Source organism: Nelusetta ayraudi, unplaced genomic scaffold (genome assembly GCF_046127955.1).
Source record: "Nelusetta ayraudi isolate G7.1 ecotype Tasmania unplaced genomic scaffold, CSIRO-AGI_Nayr_v1 ptg000004l, whole genome shotgun sequence".
In the NCBI taxonomy this organism is placed as follows: domain Eukaryota; kingdom Metazoa; phylum Chordata; class Actinopteri; order Tetraodontiformes; family Monacanthidae; genus Nelusetta; species Nelusetta ayraudi.
Genome location: NW_027466054.1, coordinates 355,001 through 365,373, shown reverse-complemented (window position 1 = coordinate 365,373; position 10,373 = coordinate 355,001). Strand labels below are relative to the sequence as shown.

The 10,373-nt window shown below is 49.5% G+C and overlaps 2 protein-coding genes across 3 annotated transcripts in view; one reads left to right on the top strand and one right to left on the bottom strand.

Annotated features, from left to right (window-relative positions):
* Positions 1-791: 791 nt before the first annotated feature.
* Positions 792-4,921, top strand: LOC142898566 (putative nuclear hormone receptor HR38). 2 transcript variants are annotated; one of them, XM_076041549.1, is made up of 6 exons: positions 792-1,739; positions 2,455-2,584; positions 2,661-2,800; positions 3,785-3,990; positions 4,104-4,282; positions 4,478-4,921. In XM_076041549.1, the coding sequence occupies exons 1-6, from the start codon at positions 1,125-1,127 to the stop codon at positions 4,750-4,752; spliced, it is 1,545 nt and encodes a 514-aa protein (XP_075897664.1). In that variant the 5' UTR covers positions 792-1,124; the 3' UTR covers positions 4,753-4,921. The 2 variants fall into 2 exon arrangements, with proteins under 2 accessions (XP_075897664.1, XP_075897671.1); XM_076041556.1 differs by having other exon boundaries at positions 4,429-4,681.
* Positions 4,922-9,654: 4,733 nt separating this feature from the next.
* The window catches only part of LOC142898542 (inactive dipeptidyl peptidase 10-like), an 11,915-nt gene continuing 11,196 nt past the window's right edge, over positions 9,655-10,373 (bottom strand). The window contains exons 25-26 of the mRNA XM_076041515.1: positions 10,273-10,346; positions 9,655-10,129 (exon numbers count right to left, since the gene is read on the bottom strand). Coding sequence (XP_075897630.1) covers positions 9,998-10,129; positions 10,273-10,346 — 206 coding nt within the window. The 3' untranslated portion in view covers positions 9,655-9,997. The remainder of the gene's footprint in view (positions 10,130-10,272; positions 10,347-10,373) is intronic.

Sequence of the window (10,373 nt, the reverse complement as noted above, 5' to 3'; positions counted from 1 at the left end):
ACCTCCACACTCTCCTCCACCTCTTCCGGAGGAGAAGCCAGAGGAGACTCGCCACCAGCTGTCCTGCTGCGGAAAAAAATAGACTCTGTTACACACCGATACACACACAAACGCACACTCGCACATATACACACACACGCGCACGCACAACAGGTGACAACAATACACGCGATCTCTTCGTCTGTTTCTTGTTGCTTTTTTTTATTGTTCTTTTGGAGGGTTTCCAGCAACACGGCTCGAATTAGGATTTATGTGTTGATTTTGTTTTTTTGTTTTTTTAATATAATTTATTCATTTTTATCCTGTACCCGTTTAGTACGTGGAGAATAAACGACTCGACTTGCCTTCGCCTCCTTGTCTCATTATTTACTGCGCCTCCACAACTTGTTTTTATATATTACGTTACACTTTTCATATATTATACTTTTCGGACCCCATTTGATGTAGACCTGATACTATCAGTAGCAGTAGCTGTTGTTGTTGTTGTTGTTGTTGTTGTATTAATAATAATATTAAAAAATGTTTTTAGCTTAACTCAAATAAAATAACATTATAAAGAAATGACATAAAGTACTGTTTTTCTACAGTCTGTGTGAATTTGAATCTGAGCAAAAACGCAACTTTTTGTAACACTGGCTGTTGCGTCCTCGATGACAATGTGAGGCGCGCGAGCATACACACACGCGCGCACACACACACACACACACACACACACACACACACACACACACACACACACACGTTGGAGAGCCCGCCCTTGGGCGCTCGTGCGCACCGCGCGTCAACGGGCGCCCGGTGGTTGATCCCTGCAGCCAGTGGCGGCTCAGCTCCGCCTCTGCTCCTCCTCTGTTCCTCCTTCCCTCAGCAGCTTCCCTCAGGATGTATAAGCTGCTCGTTGAACTACTGCTGCTCCTTCCTGCTGGAGGCTTCTGATGCTCTGATGCTGCATCTTGCGGGAGACTGTGACGGTCTTTAACTTCTTCTGACAGCAGGACGAGCTGAGAGTCCAGGTGCATCTCCTCCTGTTCCTCCAGCAGTTCCTCTGAGGCAGGAGGTTTGTTGCTCTCCTCAGGTGTCTCCTTCACCTCCACCTCCTCGTCCACCTCTTCCTCCTCTTCCAGGTCATGCCGTGCCTCCACACCCAGAGCGGCTCCTCTCCTCCGGGCGCCGGTGCGGAGCGCGGCTGTGACTTCCCCATGCCGGAAGTCGTCAAGTTCAGCATGGAGCTGACCAACGAGGCGTCACTGTGCGCGTGGGGCTCCAGCCTCTCAACCCTCGCCGGCACCCGCGATGACTCCAAGCCTCCGTGCCTCTTCCAGGCGCCTGCGCACAGGCAGCTGCCGTGCGTCAAGGTGGAGGAAGAGGAGCAGGAGCTGGTGGAGGACGCGCCGCACGGCTCCCCGTCCGCACGCGACCACTACGCGGGTCCCCCGGCTGCCGGACACCTGTGGGGGGACCCGCGCGCCACACTGTACACCTTGACGCAGGACTACCTGGCGGTCTCGCGCAGGAGGAGCGCGCTCTCCAGACTGTCGCTGCTCACGCTCAGAGACGCGCAGCAGAGGCGGCAGCAGCACCACCACTACCACCTGCAGCAGCAGGTGCAGGGGGTGGGACTCCCCCGCCCGGCAGAGCGGCTGGCGGCTGGCAGGGAGGCGCTGTGCGCGGTGTGTGGGGACAACGCCGCGTGTCAACACTACGGAGTGCGCACCTGCGAGGGCTGCAAGGGCTTCTTCAAGGTAGTTACCGCCCCGCCTGCAGGGGGCGCAGCTGCAGCTTCTTCATCCTTGAAAAAACAACAAACTTTAGTTTTAAATCTTGCAGCGCAGGTTGTAAAAATGTTAGACAGCAACGAACCCACCTGATCCCCCCTCATACACACACACACACACACACCTGTGGGCGTATTCGCCCAGGGAAGTTACCCTCAAATTGAAGGCCACATTCCTACGGCTGACACGGCGTGAATCAGAGCCCTGGCTCGCCCTCGGCTCGCCCTCGGCTCTCGGCAGGGACTCCCCGGGGGTCCGAGCTCCACATTATGACCAAGCAGGAGCCACTGTTTACCCGCGTTGAACAGCTGCAGCAGCAGTGGCAGCAGAGGCTCAGAGGGTTCAGTGTTGACTGAAGAAGAAGAAGCGATGAGAGGGTCGCTGACCTGAGAGCAGCAGAATTTGAAGATTAGAAAAAGCCTCTTCAGGCATCAAGTCTTTCTTTCAGTGTCATTCAAGGTTCATTCTGTGTAGTTTAGACACTGACATCAATGAGAAATTATCTAGAAACGATTCATCTTCATCGCTTTGCAAGTCAAGCATTAAAATTATTGGGACTGGCGTGGTTTTATTACCAGTATAACCATGTTGTATGTGCCCATTGTTTGAATGTAGTTTAATTCCTAGTGGTAGTTTGAACTGCTGTGTGATGGTTGTGTGCTCTCTCTCTCTCTCTGGTCAGCGCACGGTGCAGAAGGACTCCCGCTACGTGTGTTTGGCCTCCAGGAGCTGCCCAGTGGACAAGCGCAGGAGGAACCGCTGCCAGTTCTGCCGCTTCCAGAAGTGTCTGGCAGTGGGGATGGTCAGGGAAGGTGAGGCCCAGACATACCTGGAGGTCAAGTGATCCGCCATGGTTAATACGCCACCTCTCTCTCTCCTGTCTCGCAGTGGTGAGGACAGACGGCCTGCGGGGTCGCAGGGGTCGCCTGCCGTCCAAACCTAAAGGGCTGCAGTGTGGCGGGCTCCTCAACGCCATCGTCAGGGCACACCTGGAATCCAGCCCATCGCCCTCGCCGCCAGACATCACGGTAGGACGTCTGGTCGTGCCTTCTCCTCGCTGAAGCCCCTCGGGATCAAAAATGACTGTCCATTAGTTCCATCATAGTCGCTCACCCAGCAAGTACGCATAAAATGTTTTTGGGCTTCCGTATCACGCAACCCCCATAGAGCATGTTGCAGTAGTGTCACTTCCCATCATGTCTCTGTAACTCCCATGAAGCATCAGGACGCATCAGCCAATCAGAAGGAGCTGAGACATACTGGAAATCTGGAAAACCTTTCTAATTTCTAATTTTCTGGTGATTTTCTGGCCTCTTTAATTTTTTAAAAGAAATAAAAGACCATAACTTAAAAATATACAATAGAAAGATGTATTATGAACCACATTTCAGGTCAAAGGTCAGCCCGGTCTCAGCGATTTTAATTTTTGTTGCAGTCTCATGGGGAAAGATGCTTTTTGGGCCAGTTGGGGTTTTGGCTGCAGTACCTCGAGTGGCCACTGGGGGACAAAATATCTGCGCCTCCATATTGCCAGCCTGGTATCCGGTTGTTATAATAAATCCATGATCTAACCCAGGCACGGGCAAAGTACGGACGGGGGTCTATATGTGCCAAGGTAAGCGCTTCAATCCGGCTGGCCCAACTTGAAGAAATGATATAAATAAAATAGCTGCATTTTTTCATTGCTTTAAGGGTCATTTCAATAAGGAGCTAAATACCATGGGCTTTGTTGTAACTTTGCCTAGGTTAAAGTTTGACATTAAAGCACATGTTTTATACATAGCCCATGATGCATTTTCTCCTTCTATGAGGTGGCTCACCAAAACACTCCATCCATCATCCATCTGCTGCTGCTCTGGCCCCCTCTCTCACATTTTGCAACCCACTGTGGCCCACCAGTCAAAACAATTGTCCCATCCCTGCTCTAACCCCAGTGTGGTGTGTCCGCCCCCCCCCCCCCCACACACACACACACACACACACCCACACACCACCACCACCTCCTACTGAAGGAGTCTCTGACAGCGGCGGCGGCGGCAGGGGAGGAGGATGACGCCTATCACGTGCGCCGCTTCTACGAGCTGCTGAGCCGGTCAATGGAGGTGATCCAAGGCTGGTCCCTCAACATCCCCGGCTTCAGCCACCTGCTGCGCCACGACCAGGAGCTGCTCTTCTGCTCCGCCTTCCTGGAGCTCTTCGTCCTGCGCCTGGCCTACAGGTGGGTGGGGTGGGTGGCACATTGAAAGCACACACTCACACACACACACAGACACACACACTCACAGCCAGCAGCAGCAGATGGCTCTGAAGGCAGGGCGTGCCCACCCCCAGGTCCGACCCCGGGGAAGCCCGGCTGCTCTTTTGCGACGGCTCAGCGTGGCTCCGCCCCCAGTGCCTGCGGGGCTTCGGCCAATGGGTGGACGCCATTCTGGAGTTCTCGGCGGCCCTACGGAATATGAGCCTGGACGTGGCCACCTTCTCCTGCCTGTGCAGCCTGGTGCTGCTCACCGGTGGGTTGCACTGCACACACACACACACACACACACAGATTCTTGATGTCCAAGAAAACCCCAAACTTCAAAAATTTCTAATAATTAGCTGCAATTTTCTGAAAAATAACAGAATTTGATAAGTCATAAATATGATCCAACCTCAGACCAACTTCACAGCTCTGACACCCCCACACTCCACCTCCCCCCTCACAGAGCGCCGTGGTCTGAAGGAGCCCCGGCGGGTGGCGGAGCTGCAGCGCGCCACTAGCAGGTGCCTACAGGGCGGCCTTGGAGGAGGCTGCAGCGACCCAACATCACCGCCGCGGCTGCTGCTGCTGCTGCTGCCCGAGCGACTGTCCCGGCTGCTGCAGGAGCTCCGGGAGCTGAGTGTGCAAGGCCTGCAGCGTATCTTCTACCTGAAGCTGGAGGACCTGGTGGCACCCCCTGCTGCCATAGACAAGCTGTTCCTGGACACACTGCCCTTTTGAGGGGGAGGCTGGGGACGCAGTTTGGAAAGACTCCACTAGAGGGCAAAGACTTCACTGTGTATCGGCCCCAGAGGCTCTTTAATCCCTCATTTGTGTTGATTCATGTCAAAAAATGCTAATGAATGTGCTTCTGGTCGTCGTTCAAATAAATGAATCAGTGTTTGTCGTTTTCACGTCTTTCATTCTGACTTGATTCTAAATTCATTGACCAACAACAATCCAAGATGTGATCCTGATGGTCTGTACGGGACAAAAACAGCGAGGAAAGGAACGATTTAGAACCCTATAGACATGAAACATGTTTGGAGTGGATGTTCTATCCATCCATCCATTATCGATACCTGCTTACTCCTGAGCTCAGGGTCACGAATACGCAGGGCTGGATTAAGAATACAGAGGCCCGTGGGCCAGACTCTCGGAGAGGCCCCCCCACACACGCGCATGCACACACACAGACAGCTGATCTCCGGAAGCTGAACTACAGTGCTGGCACCACACACATACACACTTATACATGCATCAAAGCATCAAATGGCTGATGGTGCACAAGTGTGGCCTTACATGTTGGAAACTTGTGTATGTCGGCAGGATTCACACTGACTGGCGACATCTTATTTTAATATTTTTAGATAAATTCATCACAAGACTCTCGGGACGTGATGGTGTTGTATCTGTGTATTATGTCAACATAACAACAAACAGTCTACACTCAAATGCAGTAAATGAACAACAACAGACTGGTGATCACCCTCAATCCACCTTATGCAATGACCTTTTTCCTGGCTTTTCTCCTAGCAAACTCCTCCACAACATCATTGAAGTCCAGGTCTCTGACAAGTTCACACTCTATTGCCCGTAAGGACAGAGATTTCAGACGTGTTTGAGTCATGCTCGTTCTGAGTTGGTTTTTTATTCTCCTGAGCTGGTGGATCGGAGGCATCTGCCACCGGGCAGCGGTCCTGCTCTTCATGGATTGTTGCGTCGACATTCTCGTCCTCTACTGCTGGCTCTTCATTACCATTTACGTTCCCAGAATACTCGGTGAAAAAACTAGCAATGTTTGGAATCTTCTGTCGGAGTTCCGAATGTCTTTCATCCCTCTCCTGTTTTGCTTTTAATTTAGAAGCTCCACTCTGCCACCGTTTTAACTTTTTCCCCCATGTCTTTCCTTCCTTTAGATTAGCTAACCTTAACATTCAGAACTCACATTTCGCGCTTTTCACCTTTATACCGGTAGATACATGTGCGTTCATGTGGTGTGGAAATAATCGGAAAAACGACTTTCCGACTGGGTTATATTTGATGGCTGATCTGATCTGTTTCCTCTGCTATACCTGGTGTCTCACACCTGATTTATTTGTTTGGAAAGTTAAAGAAAATACTAGTATTCATGTTTTCCCACATTACAACTTTAGAGCACACGAATGCAACAAAGTTGGAAGAACAACTTTCCAAGAAGAACTCACCACATGAACGCAGCATACATGACAGAAAAGAAAGCTAACTGCCGGAGCCCTGAGGCCCCTCAGAGCTCGAGGCCCCCGGGCCCAGACGGCCCGGTTCATGATCCGGGTTTGCGGGTACGGTGGCTGGGAAGTGCAAAACACCCACAAAAGAGAAAACAACCGCAAATCAGAAAACACAACACATCAACCAAAACAGAAGTGATATCTTTGCCCCATAAACTAAACATTCTCTCCCATCTACGCTGCCGGTGTCGTGCCAAGGCAGTAATCCCCGATAGAATTTGTATCCCCCGGTCGTTTCTTAGTTTAATCAACCACGCCATGCTACGGACACATTAGACAGTTATCCAGAATGTTTTTTATTCCGCTGTCTTCTACGCGGTGTCGAAGCTTATATTAGGCTATTCAGTGCACTGCATTGGCAATGTCGTGTCTATTTCCTCCTATGATTTGACAATGTACCACGTAGGCTAGACAACTACTTACACTGTGAAATCACCATCAAAAATATTGTTGTAAATGATTCTTTTTGTATTAAATTGTGTTTTTCACTGCACAAAACCATACAGGTACTTAGACCAGGTCATGTCTAGTCACACTGGTCAATATGGAGAAGATTCTTCTCTCCTACATGAAGTTACAAGGGGGATACTTATTATATCAGACTGTACGGACGGGCTGCCATAAATTGTATCCCCCAACAGTTTGATCTAATAACTATCCCCCCTGTAACTGTAACAGTGCACTGAATATAATCTTCGACACCACGTAGGGGACAGTGGAATAAAAACATTCTTAATAAATGTCTAATTTGTCCGTAGCATGGCGTTGTTGATTAAACTTATCAACGACCAGGGGATACAAATACCAGCGGAGACGGGAGAGCACGTTTAGTTTCCGGGGCAAAGGAATCACTTCCGTTTTGGTTGATGTGTTGTGTTTTTGGTTGATGTGTTGCGTTTTCTGATTTGCGGTTGTGTTTTCTGATTTGCGGTTGTGTTTTCCGTTTTGCGGTTGTGTTTTCTGTTTTGCGGTTGTGTTTTGCACTTCCCGGCCACCGTACACGGGGGTCTGCTGGAGCCTGTCCCAGCTGTCAGGCAGATATTAACAGAGAAAAACCTGACGGGAACATTGAAGAACCAAGAATTTGATCATGTGAAGAGGGCTCTACTCTGGTTCTACTGTCCCCCGACAGTAGAACCATCTGTTGTGATAAAAATGGATTTTACAAGGTGAGGAACATCTGATAGGATGACGTTCAGTAGCACAGGAGGCCGAGACAAATCAACAGGTGAGTCAGGGAGGAAAGTCCAGTTTGCTTTTAATGATGATCGGACAGGGGAGGAATCTGATTGGCTGGCTGCGGTGCAATGACATCACCAGGAAGAGAAAGAAAAGCAGCACAAGAACCAAGAGCGAAGAACAACTGTGTGTGTGTGTGTGTGTGTGTGTGTAAAAAGGATACGTGGAGAAAGTAGTCCCTCGACCTCGGTGTACCTGACTTCTGCTGCTGCCTTTGTGTGTGTGTGTGTGTGTGTGTGTGTGTGTGTGTGTGTGTGTCCTCCTCACTCTCTCTCTCTCTCTCTCTCTCACACACACACACACACACACACACACACACACACACACACACACGCACACACACACACACACACTCAGTCATTTTCTTTGATCTGTGCAGCCGTGCTGCTTCCGTGCAGATTAACTCTTATCAGTGGCGACCCAGAGGCTGCCACCATCAAGGCACCTGCACAAAACAGCCATCGTCCCGCCCACTTTCAACATTGAGCAGATTATGAGAAGTCAGTTGGCCCAGACGGCGGCTGCTGAGCTCCTTAAATGAGTCAAACGGCTGACAAGGTTTGATCGATTCATTTCAATTCAGTCACTAATGTTGAACTGTCCATTGAAATGTATCTTACTGAAATTCAGTCCACCTTTGCTGTTCACATGTAAATGAGAATGGGTGTGTGTGGGGGGGGGTAAACATAAGGCAAAGAATTTCAGACATTCACGTCTTTCTACCGTCACTTAGAGCAGTGAAATGGACCCTGAACTGAGAGGACGTGGCATAAAAACACAGATCTATTCAGAAGCAGAAAGCCACTGGGCCGTCAAAGACAGGAAGTCATTAAAGGGGATTAAAGTTCCCTTTCTTTGTTGGCACAAACGGCCTATGGGGAGTCACCTGGATCATTGGCGGTGAGCACTTGAATCAACAGACGGCATTAATCTGGAGACAAACACTGAGGAGACGCAGCGGAGTAGCTGATAAATCTCCACTAGAGTGTGTTTGCCGGCGGGTCCAGAGCGGCCCTGCAGGGCTGGGGGCTCCTTTAGCGCATCGCCCTAGCAGATTAGCGAGACGCACGGCTAAGTGGCAGCTCGATTTGAGCTTGTACAGCTAGCTGCACAGCCTCTCTGCAGGGCTAAATGCTACTTTTAGCATGCTAACGTGTCCGCAAGCATCGTTGGGGAAACACTCAAACAGGTCAAAGGTGGGCGAGTGTTCTGGATCTTAATAAATTAAAGTGAAATAAAGTTCAATGAAATGTCTTATTTCCTACTTAAAGATAAAGCGTACGCATGCCCCGTGGTGGTTGGTTGCAGTACAGCACATACATGCACTACATGCTCCCGCTTTGGGTGGAGGGAGGCAGAAAGCGAATGTGGCCGAGAACCAAGGTTTTAGATAGATAGATAGATAGATAGATAGATTGATAGAATGTCTGCAAGTCCAAGGAGGGGCGGAGCCAAAACCACAAAGCACGTCCCCCACAATCGGCCCATCGACCCCTCAAAAATTGAGTGTTTTGAAGAGGTTTTGTGGAGAAGGTTTTGAAGCCTTTGGGCCACTGGAGGGCTCACCGCGTCTTTGAGGATTAACAGGAGCCTCGCGCTAGGAGGGTAGGCAGAGCCCCGATGTGATTGGCTCAGAGCTCCTCCTGAGCCGCTCGCCGGATAGGCGAGATGGAAAAACATCTTCTGACTGTCGGTGTCAGTATTCGGCACCACGTCCGGGGTTCTTCAGTCGTGTGTTCCACTGAAATCTATCCCAGGGCGACACCCAGTGGCCGCAGCTTGCAAGTGCACGTCGGGTTAGCCATTGGCGAGAAAACTATAATCTTCAAAACGAGTTGACGACACCGGTTTAAACGACTGTCTCACTGAATCAAGCAACGCGGCGCTTTGACCACAGTGTGGTCATGAGGAGCGGCCAACACAGCTTTTCTCACATTACACGTCACTAATTGATTGTGACTATTAGTATTCTATTCTTAATGATAATATATATTATATAATAATATATTCTCACTATTATTTATAATAATAAATAAATAATAACATATTATTATCATTTAATTAGTGTGCTTTCAAAGTGAAAGGAAAAGATAAAATGTGTCTCTGCAACAAAGAAAAGATCACAAATAGGAGGTAAATATTATTTATTGTTCCCTAATAAAACTTCCTAAAAAGGCAACAATTACTGTTTTAAATCTGTCGTGTCACCAAAGGAGAGAAATAGACACAAACACACACAAACTTTTTTTTGTGGCGGCCACGTCAGCCACACAAAAAAAACACCACACAAATGATTGACTGGAGTGACATCAGCAGTGACATCACTTCCTCTAGTGACATCTAGTCCAATCAGAAAAAACAACTGGACGATTTACAGGCCGACTAAGAATCTGAAAAGAAGTCTGAGCTGCTGCTACACACAAACACACACACACACACACACACACACACACACACACACCCACGCATGCACATGTTCAGTCACTGTCCTGTCGCTGGTCCAATAGGGACGAGGCCCCCTGCAGGCAGCTGCCAAAGTAGCCAATTAGGGAGCGAGTCAGCTGGGCGTGGCTGCGTCCAGACAGGAAGTGGCCCTCGTCAGGGAAGATCTAGCCACACACACACACACACATACAGATCTCTAAAAGATTTCTTACAGAAATGTTGATATTGGCTAAACTAAACAATAGTTTTTATTTTGAATGCGTGGAGCTCTATTTGAATATTGCCGTCTGATTGGCCGGCTGCTCACCTGCAGGCTGTAGTTGGCTCCGGTCCTGATCAGGTGCTTGATGAGCTCAGCCGAGTGCTGGAAGTGGACGTTAGCTGCAGGAGAGAGAGACCGAGAGAGAG